This window comes from Megalopta genalis, chromosome 4 (assembly GCF_051020955.1).
Source record: "Megalopta genalis isolate 19385.01 chromosome 4, iyMegGena1_principal, whole genome shotgun sequence".
Classification (NCBI taxonomy): Eukaryota; Metazoa; Arthropoda; class Insecta; order Hymenoptera; family Halictidae; genus Megalopta; species Megalopta genalis.
The window spans coordinates 28,976,114-28,995,247 of record NC_135016.1 but is presented as its reverse complement, the minus strand read 5'-3'; the positions used below and the strand labels follow the sequence as shown (position 1 = coordinate 28,995,247).

General features: G+C 38.2%; 2 protein-coding genes across 6 annotated transcripts; one reads left to right on the top strand and one right to left on the bottom strand.

Moving 5' to 3' along the window:
- Positions 1-48: 48 nt before the first annotated feature.
- Positions 49-8,988, bottom strand: LOC117218431 (uncharacterized). The gene is made up of 14 exons (XM_033466795.2): positions 8,819-8,988; positions 8,600-8,713; positions 8,354-8,489; positions 7,946-8,097; positions 6,461-6,622; positions 5,970-6,339; positions 4,477-4,886; positions 4,306-4,410; positions 3,789-4,054; positions 3,469-3,717; positions 2,868-3,099; positions 671-731; positions 535-590; positions 49-457 (listed from the first exon to the last, which is right to left on the bottom strand). Exons 1-14 carry the CDS (start codon positions 8,924-8,926, stop codon positions 335-337), a joined length of 2,544 nt encoding a protein of 847 aa, XP_033322686.2. The 5' UTR covers positions 8,927-8,988; the 3' UTR covers positions 49-334.
- Positions 8,989-9,820: 832 nt separating this feature from the next.
- LOC117218430 (uncharacterized) lies at positions 9,821-18,956 on the top strand. Of its 5 annotated transcripts, XM_033466790.2 has the most exons (17): positions 9,821-10,342; positions 10,424-10,489; positions 10,543-10,671; positions 10,740-10,872; positions 10,950-11,063; positions 11,159-11,280; positions 11,368-11,564; positions 11,648-11,796; positions 11,874-11,939; positions 12,017-12,174; positions 12,240-13,184; positions 13,269-13,496; positions 13,582-13,634; positions 14,841-14,944; positions 16,777-16,821; positions 16,915-17,130; positions 17,607-18,956. In XM_033466790.2, the coding sequence occupies exons 3-17, from the start codon at positions 10,630-10,632 to the stop codon at positions 17,873-17,875; spliced, it is 2,841 nt and encodes a 946-aa protein (XP_033322681.1). In that variant the 5' UTR covers positions 9,821-10,342; positions 10,424-10,489; positions 10,543-10,629; the 3' UTR covers positions 17,876-18,956. The 5 variants fall into 5 exon arrangements, with proteins under 5 accessions (XP_033322681.1, XP_076377011.1, XP_033322684.1 ...); XM_076520896.1 differs by lacking the exon at positions 10,424-10,489 and having other exon boundaries at positions 9,821-10,235; XM_033466793.2 differs by lacking the exon at positions 10,424-10,489 and having other exon boundaries at positions 10,242-10,379; positions 11,877-11,939.
- The last annotated feature ends 178 nt before the right edge of the window (positions 18,957-19,134 follow it).

Sequence of the window (19,134 nt, the reverse complement as noted above, 5' to 3'; positions counted from 1 at the left end):
GTTGCAACTGCACCGGAACATTATAACTGCGATCGTATAAGCATGGCGTCTTGTTTCCAAATTATTTTATTCTAAGAATTTACATTCTTTCAGATTTGCCGGCGGTATATAAGATCTGTATTCATTCGAAGGACCTTACGTTATAAAATATTGAGCAGTTGTAGCAAATAAATAGTTATACACAAATTTGTCAGGTACGTATAAAAGAAACTCCGTCTTCGACGTCTACTTGATTAGAGTTGCGAAATACATTTCACACGTTACTGGTCTTATTTCGAGAGCAACATTTTTGGCAGAGTGTATGGGGTTTCGAAATGAGAAACAACGTTCTTTGTTAGTATTCTTCAGCTTCATCCTCGTCTGCTTCGTAATGAATAATTTGATCGGAGTAGTATCGTCCGCGGCTGTGACGACGTTCTTCGGGTACTGGTTCATCTGGTTCGGCTTTATGGGATTCCTGTGAATGAAAATATGTAGGTATCATAAATCTTTTTTATGTGTACCTGTTCGTTTTTTTTCTTTTTTAATTATTACCTGATCCGGTGATTGCTTCATCGCCTCACTGGATACGGATTTCACGCTTCTCTTCCCTACGGAAAAGATTGCAACAATAGAAAGATATAAAATTCCTGGTTCTTGAGATAATTAATGAATGATCATGATGATTTACTTGAAGAAACCGAAGGTTGTTTTTCCACACTTCTCCGAGACTGTGAACCCACAGATCGTTCCTACATAATTATAAATAATATTTCATTATTTCTATATACTTTCATCTTCCGTTTCTAATTCCGAAAATAGTGATTAGAATTCTATCTAATTAGAATTCTACGAAAGTATTCAGGAGACTCTTTTGTATTTGTATTATAAAAAGAAAGGTTATTTATTACTGCAAATACAGAGATCAAATGATTTTTGTAGTTATTGCCATTAGATTCAATGTAAACTCCAGAAAATTAAAATCGAAAGCTCTGTTCAGGGTCCGTACAGTGCCAATTAGTAAATGGCAAAATGTTGAAACTTCTAGCCAAATCAGAGTTTCTAGATTTCACCACAAGAGGCGCCTTTGTTTTGCTATTAGTTTCAGCGTTTTGCCATTTACTAATTGGCGCTGTATGGACCCTGAACACAGCTTACAGATTTCGCCATAAAAGGCACTGTTATTGTCTAAATAGCAATTACTTCTTGCCGGATTTAACATTATATCTCATGGATACCGTGGCAAAAATCACCTGTTCCTTGTATTTGCAATAATGAATAATTAATAACTACAAAAATCATTTGTAACAAATGTTCAATGTTCTACATATAAATTTTGATGAAATTTTCATTATGCATATAAGTTACCGAAAACTATCAAATCCATTTTTTAAATTTTCATTATAGGCTCAGATAAAAAAGTGAAAAAGCGAGAGTTTTTTAAATATTCTTTTTATTCCAAGCAATAGCAAAATTTAAAAAAAAAAGTACTTTACTCATTGTACAGTGAACTAGTTCCTCTAACATTTATAAAAAAGTTCAAGTCGTTCAGACCAGTTTAAAAAAGTTATACCGTTTTAACCTTTTAGGTACGGCTGAATTCTGCGCGAGGCTATTTCTCTGGACGGCAGAGTCTGATGTGTACTGTACAGAGTCTGATACTGTATATACAGGGTGCCCCAAAAATGTCTCGCAATCCGAAAGTAGCGGGTTCCTCAGGCCATTTGAAGCAACTTTCTCCTTTACGAAAATTTTCTCCGAGGCACCGTTAACGAGTTATTAACGAAAAACAGTGACCAATGAGAGGTGAGATATGCTGGAGCAAGGCGGCCGAGCCAATGAGCGGAACTGAGTTTCGACTGCTCGTTGGCTCGGTCGCCTCGCGTCAGCTAAGCTCGCGTGAGCCAACGGCGCCAGCGGTCGAGCGGTCGAATCCCAGTTCCGCCGATTAGCTCGGCCGCCTAGCACTAGGCGAGCTCGCCTCTCATTGGTCAGTGTTTTTCGTTAATAATTCGTAAACAAAGCCACGGGTTGCATTTTAGCTAAGGAAAAAGTTACTTCAAATGATCCCAAAAACTTCTCATTTCCGGTTTGCGAGACATTTTTGGGACACCCTGTATATTTGTTACTATTTCAACGATATCTACAAATTTTTACAATGAGAAGTAGTCAAAATTGATAATACATCAACAATTTTTACTACGGAGCCTCGTACGCAATCGCGTATCAAAATGAGCTCAGCTGGCGCGAGGCGATCGAGCCAATAAGCGAAACTGGGCTTCGTGCACTGGTTGGCTGGACCGCCTCGCATCAGCCGTACTCGATTCTTATTGGTCACCGTTTTTCGTTAACAACTCGTTAACGGTGCCTCGGAGAACATTTTTGTAAAGGAAGAAGTTGCTTCAAATGATCCGAGGAACCCGCCATTTCCGAATTGCGAGACATTTTTGTGACACCCTGTAGACTGTTGTAAATCGATGTGAAGACAAAAGAAGTGTGAAACAATGCATATGAAGACGATTATTTGATTCAAACGATGAGCGAGTGAGCTACTAGAGCAAGCCACTATAGTGGCGCGTCGTCCAGAGAGATGACATCCGCGAAAGCCACTACAGTGGCGTGTCGTTCTGAAAGATGACATCCGCGAAAGCCACTATAGTGGCGCGTCGTGCCTAAAAGGTTAAAAGTGTTGACTCAGTTTTGCTCCTCGCTGCGTATGCAACAATAGATAGACTTTTATAATTAAATATGGATGCAAAAGAGAATGTCCCAGAACATTTTAAGACCCAAAATATTGATTTTTAACCGACAGGGTTGAGGCCATATTTGTATCCTGTCTTATTTACGATATAATTTCAATAAGGACAAACAAACTGAAGTGTAATTACCGAAGGCTTCGCTTCACCGTAGTCCTGGCAATATCCTGTTCCGCAAACGTCGATTTTAGCAGGCAGTGGTCGACCTCTGTACATCTTTCCGTCCGTCCCCTTCACCATTCCCTCCGTCAACTGCACCACTTCCGGTCCCCATTGACTGATAAAGTGACCCATTCGCATCACCCTCTGTTGAGGTGTCGTGACCGTGTGACTTCCGCCACAGTACCGGTTGCACAGGTGATCCCTGCAAATTCGATCCACCTCAAGACACAAGAAAATGATAAACCCGTACCATTTAATCTCTAACTTTCCCTACAAGATCAAATAAAAATATAGGTTTTAGATCTGCACGTTCCAGAATTTGCGAGCTTCTGAAATTCGTTGCGTCAGGTGATCCCGGTGATCCCGGTTGGACAGGTGATCCCTGCATATTCGATCCACCTCAAGACACAAAAAAAATGATAAACCCGTACCATCTAATCTCTAACTTTCCCTACAAGATCAAATAAAAATATAGGTTTTAAATCTGCGCGTTCCAGAATTTGCGAGCTTCTGAAATTCGTCGCGTCTCTCGCATTACAAGGACAATAATAGCTCTTCATTATTCTTCTACCTAGGAGTCTTCACCAGTTTCTCCGATCTAGCAGACTTTTGTTTCTTCGCCTCTTCCTGCAAGGCCGCCTCGTATTGAATCATATTTCTGCTGTGAGGCAACCGCTTGTTCTGCTTCCTGACTTGATCCAGCTCGTAAGTCAGATATGGCTTCATGCTTATACCGCACGGGAATGGATCCAGTTTCGCTTTGTTCGTATCGTGGATCTTCATCACTACGTTCTTGTCGCAGGATATACACTGCACATCCCTGAAAGCGCGTCGAATAAATAACGGCACAGATTTTCTAATATCTCATGCGATCCGTAAACTGTAGCTTACCGAAGGAGCTTCTTCGTCCCAGCAGCCTCGGTGTCATCTCTCATCTGTGCAACGCTCCTCAGCTTGTCTTGCACCGCCTTCAGTCTCGTACTCACGAAGTCCTTCAACGGTGTCATTTCTATCTTGTCAACTTTACCCTCGATCTCTTTCTGCACCTCGTCCAACGCCTCCTGCCAAATCGTTTCTTGTTTCCCGAGTTTGTTGACGGCTTCCTCGAGGCCTTGGGCGAGATCGTCGCAAGCGGCGTCGAATTGATCGTACGAAACCTGTAACAACATTGTTGTCTTGCATGATGACGCGCGATTTAATTATAACCAGACCGCGGATTTTTATGAAAAATAAAAATCGTCCGCATCTATTGCAAGATACAGAAGCTGCAGAAATATTTATTTCTCTTCTGAACAATTTTAACCAGTTGAAAGGAACTCGATAGCATTTTTTAAGTTCTTTAAACGTAGTTTTTGTCGTGAATGCATAAAATCAGCGGTCTAGTTATAACAATTGAACATCCTCGAACCTTCCGGTGCACAGCCCGAGCATCAGCTTTGTCAGCCAGAGCGTCCTCGAGATCTTCTCTGTCTGCTTTGATCGTCTTTAGAAGCTCTATTTGCTCTAGCAACGCCTGAAACAAGAGCGATAAGGTCCTTCGAAAACCTCTTTTATCAGAATGAAAAATGATTTATCTCACGTTAAGATGCACTTCTCGATTCTCTTTATCGTCGATCAGCCGGTCCGCGGTCTGGTTCAATTTCTCCATGTCATCCTGAACACTCTGAATCTTCGAGACTAATTCGTCAAGCTCGGCGTTTCCTGTCATGCCAGCCATCGGAGCGCTATTTACTAATTCTTGAAGACAGATCACGTCTTTCTCCAACCTCGAGAGGCGTTCGTTTATGATGTTTATTTCGTCTTGGTCTATGTACTCTTCCCGGTCCGTTTCTACTTCTTTTTGCACCTTTTTAGGACTCTCTGGGGTCTTCGGCGTAGGCGGTTGATCCGATTCCTCAGATTGCGCGATCTCTGTGCTCGCTGGAATCACCGCTTTGGGTTCAGCTTGTTCTTTCACAGACTTCTCTTTCTCGTCCTTTTTCGCTACCGCTGTTATCAATAATTTGTTCATCCGTTTCATAAATCAAAATTATACACGTGCTAAACTTTAATTCCATAAGGATTAGCGGAATACGTTTTAAATGTCTTTAAGTCTAGAACTGCGAGTGCAAAGCGTTACTAATATATATTGTTTTATAACAACAACAAGGTTGGATTTACTCGAACTTTGTGCAATTTCAATTACAATGTATTCTTCAGCGAAGAAAAGTTTATGAAAAGATTTCCCACAAAAAGATTTTACGGTTTTGGTAAATGTGAAAGAAAGAATCAGAAACCAGTCATTTTGACTGTCAAGGAATTTCTAAAACTGTCGAGGTTTCTTTAAGTCTAGAACTGCGAGTACAAAGTGTTACTAATATATATTGTTTTGTAACAACAACAAGATTGGATTTACTCGAAGTTTGTGCAATTTCAATTACAATGTATTCTTCGGCGAAGAAAAGTTTATGAAATGATTTTTCACAGAAAGATTTTATGGTTTCGGTAAATGTGAAAGAAAGAATCAGAAACCAGTCATTTTAACTGTCGAGGTTTCTTTAAGTCTAGAACTGTCGAGTACAAAGCGTTACTAATATATATCGTTTTTTAACAACAACAAGGTTGGATTTACTCGAACTTCGTGCAATTTCAATTACAATGTATTCTTCGGCGAAGAAAAGTTTATGAAAAGATTTCTCACAGAAAGATTTTATGGTTTCGGTAAATGTGAAAGAAAGAATCAGAAACCAGTCATTTTGACTGTCAAGGAATTTCTAAAACTGTCGAGGTTTCTTTAAGTCTAGAACTGCGAGTACAAAGCGTTACTAATATATATTGTTTTATAACAACAACAAGGTTGGATTTACTCGAACTTTGTGCAATTTCAATTACAATGTATTCATCAGCGAAGAAAAGTTTATGAAAAGATTTCCCACAAAAAGATTTTATGGTTTCGGTAAATGTGAAAGAAAGAATCAGAAACCAGTCATTTTGTCTGTCAAGGAATTTCTAAAACTGTCGAGGTTTCGGCTTTTATCTTCAAGGAGTACTTTCTATCGTGAAGAAGGAAAAATAACATTTCGCGTGAGTTACCGGTTTGAACGTCGGCAACCTTCTCGTTCAGATTTTTCAAGTCGTCCCGCATCTTTGAGACATCCTTTTGCAACGTAATCATCTGTTCGTGCATGTCTTTGACGTCTACGCCGCCTAGGATCTGGCTCAGAGAAACCCGCGGCTGTAGACCAGGTTCTGCTTCCGGTTTCGCTGTCTGTGGTCTCGCTAACGGTTCTTCGGCATCCTCCACGGTCACATTAGCGATTATTTCCAAGTTCTGCACGGTGCTCTCCAAGTTATTAAGAACTCGCTCCAGGTTCGTTAATCTTTCCTCGAGTTCTTGCGGAACCTCCGTTGTTCCTTCGACGGCCACGTCACCTTTCAGGACATCCTGCACCATTGTCGTCAACTGAAAAAATTCGGCAGCCATGAATCGATGCTGTGTAACCTTGTACGAAGTACATAATTTGTTCACGGTAGAAAGACAAAGTGTTTGAACAAGGAGGGAAAGTGGAGCAACGAAGATGTACCTTATCAATACCTTGCTCACTGGCGTCCAATCTTTTCGTAATATTGATGATATTCCAGATATCGGTCACGGGGTCCGTAACTTTACCCTTTAGACGTTCAACGAGTTCTGCGTTCGTTGACAATTCCTCGAGAGCTTGGAATTTTCGTTGGAGCTCGATCACCTATTCATATTCCACGTAAAAAATCGATCATCGATTTTAACCAGTTAGCTGTGTTTGACGAGTATACTGGTCATGGAGAAATGGCAATACTTTGTGGCACGACGAGCATACTCGTCGTGCGTAAGAAGTAGCGACCATTGGCTGTTTAAATTGTAATTTTAAGGAAAACAAAAACATATTCTCAAAATTCAAGATGTTCAGAATATTTTGAGGCCAATCCTGCACGAAGTGGTTTACATTGTTATAAAAATAAAATTAGAAAAGAATCACGGTATTGGTGTTCGACGTGCAAAGTGCCATTATATATTGTTCCTTGCTTTGCTGAAATTTTTTTTGAATTTATTTGATTTTTCCTGCATTTTTAAGGAAAACAAAAACATATTCTCAAATTTCAAGATGTTCAGAATATTTTGAAGTCAATCCTGCACGAAGTGGTTTACATTGTTATAAAAATAAAATTAGAAAAGAATCACGGTATTGGTGTTCGACGTGCAAAGTGCCGTTATATATTGTTCCTTGCTTTGCTGAAATTTTTTTTGAATTTATTTGATTTTTCCTGCATTTTTAAGGAAAACAAAAACATATTCTCAAATTTCAAGATGTTCAGAATATTTTGAAGTCAATCCTGCACGATGTGGTTTACATTGTTATAAAAATAAAATTAGGAAAGAATCACGGTATTGGTGTTCGACGTGCAAAGTGCCATTATATATTGTTCCTTGTTTTGCTAAATACCGCTCTCCCTACAGCAGCAATTTGAATTTTTAACCCTTTGCACTCGAAGCTATTTTAACTATAAATCTAAAATAATTTTTCTGACTTATAGTATTTTTATTTTACACGAAAAAGTGCATCCTATGCGTATGAAATTGACTCTTGTGACTCGCACAACGGTTATGCTCTTAACAGATAGTTAATTTATGATGTTAATAATTAAGTTAATAATTTTAGATCGTGACATCATAAATTTTAACGGTGCCTCAGAGTCACCGCTCGAGTGCAAAGGGTTAACTTTCATAAGTATTCGATTATCCCTGGGTTTTTCGTTTATCATGTATATGGTATATGTTAACGTCGAGCGAATAAGTAAATATTAGTAATAAAATTGTTAATTTTATCAAATAAAACCGTCTTTTCGATCCAATATTTTAACAGCGACACTTACATTGTGTTCGGCGAGTATACTCGTCGTCGCTTGATTCTCGCGACACACAAAGGTGCGCGCTCTGAAATGGAGGCGCCACAGCTAACTGGTTAAGCATCCTGAACCGTTCAAATTAGGAAAATTCTTATAATACGTAGCGATATCTTAAAGTCGCTTACATTTTGTTCGAGTCGTTTGAATGCGAGTGCCGAGGGTATAACATCGTTGACAATCGGTTCCACGTATATCACAGTTTCGCGAAAGTCAACGTCCTGTCCAGCTCCTACTTTTTGCCTCGACCCTTTCGACTTCCTTAAGTCGACTTGATCGTCTGGTTTGTCAAAAATTATTACGCGCTTTCGATAATTCTATTTTTCAGTACCCCATCGCGATGTATTCATTATTAAGAATCCAGAAAAAAACACGAATGAATTTAACCCAATTGGGAGGCAACCTTTTTCTTGGTGGCGCTCGGTCGCTGGAGCACTCGCTGATTTTTTCTCGAGTTGTCCCTTCTCTTGCTCTGTAAACAATTGTTTCGGTAACCGACTTCACCAAGAAGCGAATAAACGATTGCTTTTTTTTACCACCTGCTGCATTCTCGGTTATTACGTCTGCAGTGGCAACGACGGCTGAGCGCGTCGTTATATTTTTCGAGCTGTCAATAATGCTGTACTCTTGGAGATAGAAGGATGGGCCTGTTTGCAGCGTGCTCACCATCGTCTGAAAGCATCGACATACGTGAATTCAATTGTCGTTATTAGTCCTGCTCGTGTAGATAGGTAGAGCAACCTTCGAAGTATTTCGAAGAATTTGCCAACGATTAAATCTACCTTCATTCGTGCCGCCTCGTCGCCACGATATTCAACCTTCGTCGATTTCAGATCTATCTGGTGTAACAATACATGAAGGAAGTTGTGGAGGATGTTGAAATTTATCGCGCCGACCTAGACGTGAAGGGAAACGACGCACCTACTTTAAAGTGTCTCTCGTTTACTCATTTTACTAAACTATTACAAAACCAAGACGTTTTAAACGAGTCTTTTCCTTACTTCCGGTGTTCCCAGCGCGAGATCCAGCATTTGAGGCAACGAGACCTGCAGGCTGGTGACATCTTTCGCGGCAGGAGGTGGCGCAGGTTTTGCGACTTTCGCCGACATCTTCCGTCATTAAAAAATTTTCTGAAACATGTATACGAAAAGCATAATAACCATTTGCGTGCACTCCCTATAGTTCTGACAGTAAATGTCATTTGAACATATCAGTCTGGAAAGAATAATGCTCCTCCTTTGTTTCGTAGCCAGCGCTATCGGTGGAGACTCATTGATTTTTCGCTACGATTTTGAACTTTCTTGCAATTCTGAATTATCCTGTCATAAAGCGCAATCTTTCGGCTTTAATTTGTGCCCTTAAATGTTTAAAGCTTCCCATAGGAACATATTTTAAAATTTATTCGAAGTATCTCCTAAACATTGTATCATTTTTCTTCAGCTACCGGTCGAAATTTATCGATTTTTTTATATGTTTTGGAATTTGTTAACAATTGCAAATTACTTGATCAAAAACGTGATTCTTCAGCTTCAATTTAAGCTCTTAGAAGTATACAAATTCTCATAGGAGCGTTAGTATTTTTAAATCTGTTCGAAGTATTCCCCGAAAATCGAATCATATTCTTGATGTACCGATCGAGATTTATCGATTTTACGATATATTTTTTAATTTGTAAACAATTCTAAGGTACCCTATCGTGAAGAGCAATTCTTCAGCTTACGTTTGAGCTGTCGATAGTTTAAAAATACCCACGGATATCGAAATGAAATAGGCATGAATATTTAGCTTTATTTAGAATCTTTGGAAGATTTATTTATATATTCTCCTAGCACAGACTTGGAATCCGTACAGACATTGCGTGTAATGCTTTTCTTTGTCTCGGGGTCTGAATTACCGACTCTGTAGAAAATGCAGTCGTATAATAGCGGACTCTACCTAAATGGAACGGTCATCTAGTGAACTATATCTGACTGCAACAGAGAAAAGTGTGTGTCTGAGGTGGCTAAATTTACAGCGTTGCCAGCTTTTAAAAGTAGATTGTTGCCGCTTTACATATCCCTACGAAAACTATCTATGCTTGTGACGAAAGCGTTCAAGTGATTTTTTCCCTGCTTATCGGCAATGACACAGCTTTTGGGATCCGTATGGATTCTAAGTGGTAAATATGTATGTATATATACTACTTCAGTGAATGGTTCCTCAGCTGACCGTTGTCGATGAGAAGAGGACGCTGCAGTCATTCGCGAAATTGTATTAGGATTTCAATGCTTGCAACTTCTGAACGTGCGATAACGCGACAGTGCTACACCAAGCGGCCAAAGCCTGAGATTGTAATTAATACTACAACCAGGTTTGATAATGCTTCACTGGCAATGATATTAAAAGTGTAGTAGCAGAGACAGTACATACGTAGTAGTAGTAAGTAATCACAGTGGTGCAGTGTGGTGTGTATGCGATTAGTAGTGTCGGTCCGTTCATATTTTTATGGAGTCACGTCGAATTTCGAAGCTGACTGGTTTTCTGTGGTTAGGGGCTCATATTTAAGCTTTATTGAACGATTCGGTATGTAAACAAAACAGTTTGGTGATATAGATACTCTATTGTAGATTCGATACTGCGAGTTATAACCTGAAATCCATTCGCAACCAATTGTCGTACGCTCGTAGAATCTAGTGAGTACGTACCCAAACAGAAACGGTATTGTTTTTATCCATGTTTATTCCAGTGTACAGAGAAAACCTTCGAACAGTGTGAATCGCGTTGACGTTATGAGAGAAAAAATATTTGACAAAGTGTCGTATACTTCATTCCCATGGCTAAAGGAAAATTAAGGGGCTCGGATTCTAATAATAAGGTAGGTTTGTGAAATATCAATATTATGATGAATAATGTTTAACGTAACACATTTCCTGTAACAAACAGTTAACAGCTTCCAATGCTACTTTTAAAAATGGAGAGACTTATACGTCAGAGTTTGAGATTAATGAAATACCACCTAGTGCCCGCACGTTACTTACAAAGGGTTACATACAAGATGAAATCAACTCCTATTCAGGTATATATCTGTTTTACCGTATCACTCTGTAATTTAGCTTCGATGTCTTTTACTACTATTCGATGAATAATTTCTAGGTGCCACTGTATCGACGCGTGGGCGTTTTATGACAGAGCAGGAAAAAATACGCTGTCCTAATGAACGTCCCTTGTACTTGTATATACAGGGCCATACAAAACATAATGTAGATTGTATGTTATTATCTTGAATCCTTTTTTTTGCAAAAGCTAAAAAGGTGCATCACAAAAGCAAGTCTAAGTTATCTTTCCATTGTTTTTTTTTCCAGTGGCTATACAAAAGATTCATGAGATCATTAAGACAGAACACCAGAGTTCGTTAAATAGGCCAAGTAGATTTACTAATGCGCCACCTCCGCTTATGAGTTTACATTCCGGTATTACATCTGTGGTACGTTATACTTCTGTACGATGACTATCTATTTTGTTTGCGACTCTGTTTTATGTTTACTTACTTGTATATACATAATTTTAACAGGAAAAGATTTGTGTTGGTATAGAAAATGCTCCAGAAGGGTTTGATTTACGAGGTAGAATTATAGGTGCAGGTGGAGCAAATTTGTTATACATTAGAGCAGAAACTGGTGCGAATGTAACCTTAAGAGGCAGAGGATCACAATTTGTTGATTTAGGTTTAGGAACCGAATCTCCGGAACCGCTTCATTTGTATATAGAGTAAGATGATTGTCTGCATTATTTTCTTTAACAGTACTCTGGTTTTTTAATCGCAAAACACTTTATATGTTTTGTTTATACAGGCATCCAAAACCGGAAGCATTACAAAATGCAAAACAGTTAGCAATTAATTTAATTCAAACAATGCAGTCTGAATTACAGTCATACATACAGCAACAACCACCACCAGTACAATCACAGCAAGTTATAGAACAGTCGCAAATACAACAAAGTATGAATTCAAAACTATTTTTAATAAGCATTGTGTGCGATTATGCATTGTTACTATTGCTATTTTTATTTTTATAGCAGAATTTCAAACCATGAACATTGGTACTTTGGGACCACCTAATGTTGTTACTATACAACATCAAGGTAGAGCACATACACTAATAGTTCATGGCTGTTAGAAATTCTATTTGTAACTGTTGCAAACCATTTTTATTTCACAGACATAATTCAACATCCTCAAAGTAGTGTGGTAACATTGCCTGCAACAATTCTTACTGCTACAGTGGCTGGTGCGCCAGGGTCTGGCATAACAGTTCCTCCACCTGGAGTACACATTCCTCCTCATTCTGGGCCATTGGTGCCACCACCGCAAGCTCAGGTGAATATAATTGCTAGATCCATCCATGAGTTTTGTTTCAATTCATCGACATATTCCATATGTAGGAAATACAAACATTCATGCCACCCCCGCCGGTTGGACAAGTGCAATTAATTGGACCACCATCGACAGTCAGTCAAGTGCAATATCAGATCCATCCTGGACAACCCTTGCAAATCCAAGGGCTTCAACCTGGTTCGCAATCGTCGCCTCAACCTGTGGCCCAGATGTACGTGATGAGTCAGCCACCTCCACAGAATCCAGCTCAACAAAACTTTATAACGAGCAGTAGTGCACCGGTTAGCGGTGCAGTTTCCTACGTGTACACGCAACCGAATGTGCAAAGGTCTTCTACACCTCCCCAAGGAATGATCGAAGCCGTCAACGTCAATTTACAACAACCACCTCCGGCGGCGCCAATTAACATAACCCAACAACCACCTCCACCATTGTTACATCTTCATTTTCCACCTCCGAACTTCCCACCAAATCAACCACCACCTCCTGTACCACAAACTTATCAAATACAGTACCAGCAGGTTCAAGCGCCGGTATCTCAAGCACAAACACAATTTGTGTTGCAACCTGGCGAACATATGGTTCCCCCTCAATTGCAACAAAACCATGAGCAGTCTCAAGCTGTGGCTCAACATATGCTGCCTCCACAATTCGAAGGTCATAGTCCACAGTTTCATCTACAAGTACCTCCACCATCCACGCAGACTTTTTTGGTCCCCAATGCTCAGTCTCCACAACACCCGCAACAACATCCTCTCACTCCTGGAGGTGAAGTTCAACATCAACAAGATGGACCGGATCAGGGTCCTCAACCTCAGCCAGTTCCACCTCCACAAATTGTACCACCACCATCAGCGGCTCAAATGACAAATTCTATGAATGTTCTTACAAGTATTCCTCCGCCAACACAGGCACCACCTTCGCAAAATGCCCCATGGTTATATCCACCGCAACAACCACAACAGATGCTACAATCTCAGGGTCAATTGCAGGTGATTCTTCACATATCTCACTTAAACCTATGATATTTTTGCCGTGAATCGAACAGCCAAAAATGTCAAATTTGTGTCTCGTAGGTCCAAATGCCACCAGGAAACATGCCTCTGCATAATGTACCTCCGCCACAAGTTCAAGCCCAGATACAATATCATGCTCAACACATGCAGTATCAGAATGGTCATATGCCACCACAAGTACACTACACTGTGCAGCCACCTCCTCAGCAGTTCGATCAAAAACCTGAATCGCCGGAGCAGAAATCTCATGGAGTGAAAAGAAGGTTTTCAGACGTTGAAGCGAACCCGGTAGGTTCCCGAAATTGTAGTGCTTTATGTTTTTCTTATTAGTATTGGTTGACAATTTAATTAAACCGTTTCCTGTGAACTGTAGGAAACACCACCCTATCAGTGTGGTCCATTACCTGCTCAGCGTCATGGAACAGGGTAAGTAAAGTAATTAATATACAAACTTAGTTTTGTACACAGCATAATTATTACATTTATGTGTATAAGAAGCGAACATTTTGCGATGTGCAAAATTAAACTGTACGAATAAAGCAGGTTTAAAGAATTTTAATTATTTAAAAAATATACGAATGTTCAAAAAATGAAATTCAATAGATTTATTTTGATAAAGTCAATTTAACGTAATATTCGATTAAATTCAAATTTGAGAATAATTTACAATAGTATAATTATAATGAGTATATTTTTCGTTCCTTTATTTCTTCTAACTATTTGACATATTAGTACTAACTGACGATTATTACACTTCACTAATTTTCTAGATGTAAAAAGTATAAGTTATAGGCAGCAAATAATGTGCTTGAGTATATTCACTCGAATACATTAAATTTCTTTCAGAAACCTGTGCTTTGATCATCTACCAAAATCAGTATATAGGAAGGAAACGCTTTCAAATGCTCAAAAACATAGTAACACCTAGATTTTTTTTTCTTACTATTAAAACTGTTAGCATAAAGACTAAGAACATTTGATATTATAGTATAAGGAGTATTACTTTATTGCTGACAAGCCACAAACTTGGTAAAGCAAATTCTGATATTTGCAATCAGTCTATCTTTAAGCAGTGGTACCATTCATAGATATGTAAATTATAATGACAGTGCATTTAGTGAGTCAATCAATATTGCTTAAAGACAGTGACTGTGAATATAATAAGTTTATTCACAGAATATTATGTCGGACAAAGAATTATTTGTATTCATTTTTAATAACAATTTTTTGTAAATACAACTCGAAAATCTTTTCTAAATTTATTACTTCAGTGATGTAACTCGTAGAAGTTTGTATATAATACATACTTTTATGATTAGTTGTAAGGTCTTGGCTGAAATAATAAGTTTTTAATCAGAAACATTATTTATAGATTTTACTGTTTTACAGATTAAATAACAAATGATTGGACAAATTCACAATAATAATATTCTGTGTGAAAAATACAACTAAATACGTATTGCGACATAAAGTTTTTGTATCATTAACTGTAACCTGGGGACACCAGGTACTTTTAATATTTCAGAAGTATCCGTGCCAGCTCGTCAGGTGATATTTGCTTAAAATTTTGAAATGTTTATCGGTAATGATCGAATCTGTGTTAATAATTATGTAACTGAATTGTTTAAGCAGAGAAGGTGAACGGCAGCAACAAGTCTTACATGGTCCATCACCAACAGCTGCGGGTCTACCTCATGGAGATCGAAACAAGCTGCTAATGCCACCTCCACATTCAGGTCTGTAACTAAGAGTATACAAGACGAAAGAGTGCTGGATACCTTTTGGAAATTAATGCATGAAATGCATTGGATTTCTTATCATTAACACTTTCAGGGCCGCACATTTAATATTAACTCTCGTATACAGCTCAGACTGTTTATTGTCCTTACTTCATTTGTTTATGATGTCATGAGTTCATCGTATAATTTACTAAGAAAAACATCAAAGCAATCACCAATTAATTTACCTACTGTTGGTTTTTATTGAAACCGTAAATGGGAATTAATTTTGCTTTGCAGCATTTGAGACAGTGAAACGATGGTGAAATGGGGATTGCTTAAATCTTCAGACAGTTACATCAATTCACAATAAAAAATGGTCAGTTTAAATTGATCATTTGTGTAGTCCGTAGAAGCGTTAATTTTTTTTCAGAATAAAAAGTATTACTCGTCCGAATTACTGTCAGATAGAGAAATTATGCGTCCGTGACAGCGGCCGTCAAAGTGTTCGAGTCTAACCCAAATACAATAATTAAGAAAAGATTGACAGCCATTCATAATACACTGTGCACGTATAATGTGTCTATGATTTGACAAAATGTTTGTATTGTTTTTTCAGATGGGTATCTAGCATTGTTTCTCAATACTCTTAGCCTGTAGTATATTATACACTGTAAATATATATTTTTGCTAAACGGTATGAATTTCTTCTTATTCTTAATTGATACATATTAGCGATCTGTTTTTTTCATGTATTCATTCGAACACATTGCAGATGGGCGACAGGAATATCTACAGAATTTATGATCCTATAATGCAAATTGCTTTCGATTTAACTTTATTTATTATTATTTAGAAGTTAACGAATCTTTCGCTACACTGTATGATTACGATAGTTAACTTGAATGTCTTAATTTTAATGCTTTTTCATCATATATTTTTGATCGAAATGTATGTATTTTCAGAACCGTACAAGAAAGTGATTTTACCTTTCAGTGATTGCTTTTGACCGGTATTAACTATAATTATTATCCTTCGTGTTATGTTGAAAATATATGTTTTAATATGAGTATTTTAAGTTTAACAAATTATACTACCAAGGTCATATAATCTGCGGATCAGACGCCCGATGCCGAGCATGCGAATACACGGAGTAGCAGCGCACGTTATCATATGAATGTCAATGGTTCTTATTTTTAAAAACTACTCATTCTAGTTTGTTATGTATGCAAAAAGTTTGCAGACGTGCATTGGCTCTCGCTGAATAGCTGCATACCATTGATTTTGTTAATAGTTTCTATTTTACAGTAAATCAATCAAAGATTTTGAGGCCCGTATCAATCAGGAATCTGGATTCTCATTGGGCGCAAACGTGTTTTTAAACATGAGTTTTCTTTTACAGATTTCAAGCGAACTCAAGGACACTAAATAAGTAGGATAAACGCGATATGGTAACGGTGACATACGTAATTAATGCTACGAGTCTATTTACTATCTGTTTTCAGCTACGCATAGCAATTATAATAATTATTTTTTGAGTTAGAAATGGCCAATGATGTGAAATATTGTTAGTATAGTATGGGACTCTGTAGTTTTACAGAGCGCAATAATTGAAAACATTTAAAAAAAAAATTAACCGCACAGTGTTTCCTTGAGCAGAAAAATATAAGAAGCAGTAGTAGTTAATTATCAATTGGAATGGAATATTTAAATTCTTAACAAAATTATTTTCGTATTTACAATATTTCCTCACGTTATTTGCCATATTCAAGTATACAATGCATTTTACATACAGCTGTTACGCATTCTTCAATAAAATTCTTTTTATTTCATGAATTGCCGTTATTTAGGTGAAAAACGGAGCATGGACCAAAAACCTGCAGGCATAAATTCAGGTATACTCAATGTTCTTTTACAGTATAGTTTTTTTTATTAATTTTCGGTGTATTGTGAAATCAGTTTCTTCATGCGTGTACGTTTTTGTTTAGGAAATGAACAGAATCCAATGGGAGATTCTGTAAACATTCATGCCGGAGGCGGTCCGCCTCTTCCTCCTCCACTTCCTCCACAGGCACCATGGCAGGCACATCATGTCAGAGCACCATGGGGTAGACCACCACCAATGCCACGAGATGGAGACCATCAAGGAATGTGTCCCGCTTTACCTCCTACAAATATGCCACCACCTCAAATTAGACCCAGAGGTATTCACAAAGAGCCATGACAATGATTATAATTACGATTGTAGCGATGGAAGTCTCGACATCTGTTTCATCTACCTTTAAATTTCTTTAATTTTATGTAATATACCGCTCTAATTAAGAGGGTATATTTTGGGACGCTTTTTCAATAAATTAAATAGCATATCTTTGTTAAGCTTCGTGAACTTATTCGCATATTGTTAGTTTCGTTATCGCAATTATTATTTATTAGGAAAGCAGACTAATTGAAAGAAAATCTGTAAAGATATGTTATTAACAAATGATCATTTAACGTTCGAGGGAGACCTCGATTTCCAAAAAATCACTGGATCTATGAATAATTTATCTTTACGTATCTTGCGTATCTTTACACCGATGCGTAATGTAAAGACTCGTTGTAATTATAAATGTCACATGTAGGTTCCATTGAGTGTTGAAAGTATGAAGTAATGATCCGATATGTTCTTATGATTACTTAGGACCTGTTGAAGGCAATCGATCGCCTGTTCAAAATGCGATGCTGGAGCACCCGATGAATGTCGAGTATAATCAAATGCCACAGTACACGACAAAACCTCCCCCTTACAATTCACACCCATTGATGCAATCCATTTGCAATCCACCGCCGCCTCCTCCACCGCATCATCAACAGCGACCGCAGCATCCTCCTCAGTCGATGCAGCATTACCAGGTGCCAATTTCTCAAGCATATCAGCCGCCGACTTCCTGTCCACCATGGATGAATTAAAAAACGGAAACAGAAAAACAAAACCATGACATTATACACAACACGCGAACAAAGTACTCTTACGCTAGTACCTTAAGATGGCCAGGTGCGGCTCGTCCGATTACATCGGTGCGTTTCCACTTCGGATGCTATACCGAGATGCGATGGAACCACGTTAAGCGGACGAACGTTGCATTGCGTTGTCTTCATTCGATTGTTCCTTGTGATTGTTAATTATAATTTAAATATCCGTTACGTCGACAGCGTCGATGTAGAATACGCTGTTCTGTGAAATCGAAAAGATGTGTACATGTTAAGAAAATTATTTATAGTGAACCAGTATAAGGCTTTAGGTAGCAGAACGCTAGTAATGAATTTATAAATACCGTGTTAACTTATAAGAAGAGTAATTCGATTGGTCAATTTAGATGTGCAAAATCGAGACGCGTTGGTTCGCGCGGTTCGTTTAAACGAAACGACTACTCTTCTGATCGTCGGTGCAATGTGGGTGCATATAGTTAGAAAGAAATAACCGGCATTAGTTCCAAGAGATGATATGCTTTCAATATTCACGCACACAGACACCGCGAGGAAAACCTAGAACTATGTACTTTTTGTATTTATAGGACGTAATTAATCCCTTTCTCGAATTTACCGTACGCTGTATGTTCCCTTTCTTTATCAGTACGCCGTATCTGTTTCTAGATAGACAATACACATACGATGTGTAAGATTTTCTATGGAAACGTGATTAAATCGTTGCTGACGACCCTACGATCCGACACATGGACTTCTCTGTAAGCAACGCTAGACGAATGTATCACTGTTACAGTACAACTTCTCTGGTTTTACGATTTATGCGAACAGGGTCACTAATCGCTCCTCACACCCCATACATGATTCTGATATAGGAATTTTTGAAAACAGTATGGTTCTTTAGCATTACACGATCATGTGCGTCGCGCTCGAACCGATTGAATTTGGACTGATCTACCAAATTCTTTACTTTGGGTTAAGACACCGTTTTTTTATGGTTTAGTTATAAAAATATATTTTCCGATGGAATATAATTTTTTGAATAAATTAATTTAATCAGAATAAATCTTTGTGCAATAACAACGCCCGTCACTTCTCCTTTGTCCACTTTCATCCTCTGTTTAGGCCAGAAAAATATGTTCTTCAATTTTTCATACCCCGAAATTTGATCGGTACGTCCTTTAATTTTCGCAACAATGAAAATTTCTCGATAGCTTGATCTCTAATTGACATTGCCGCAACAG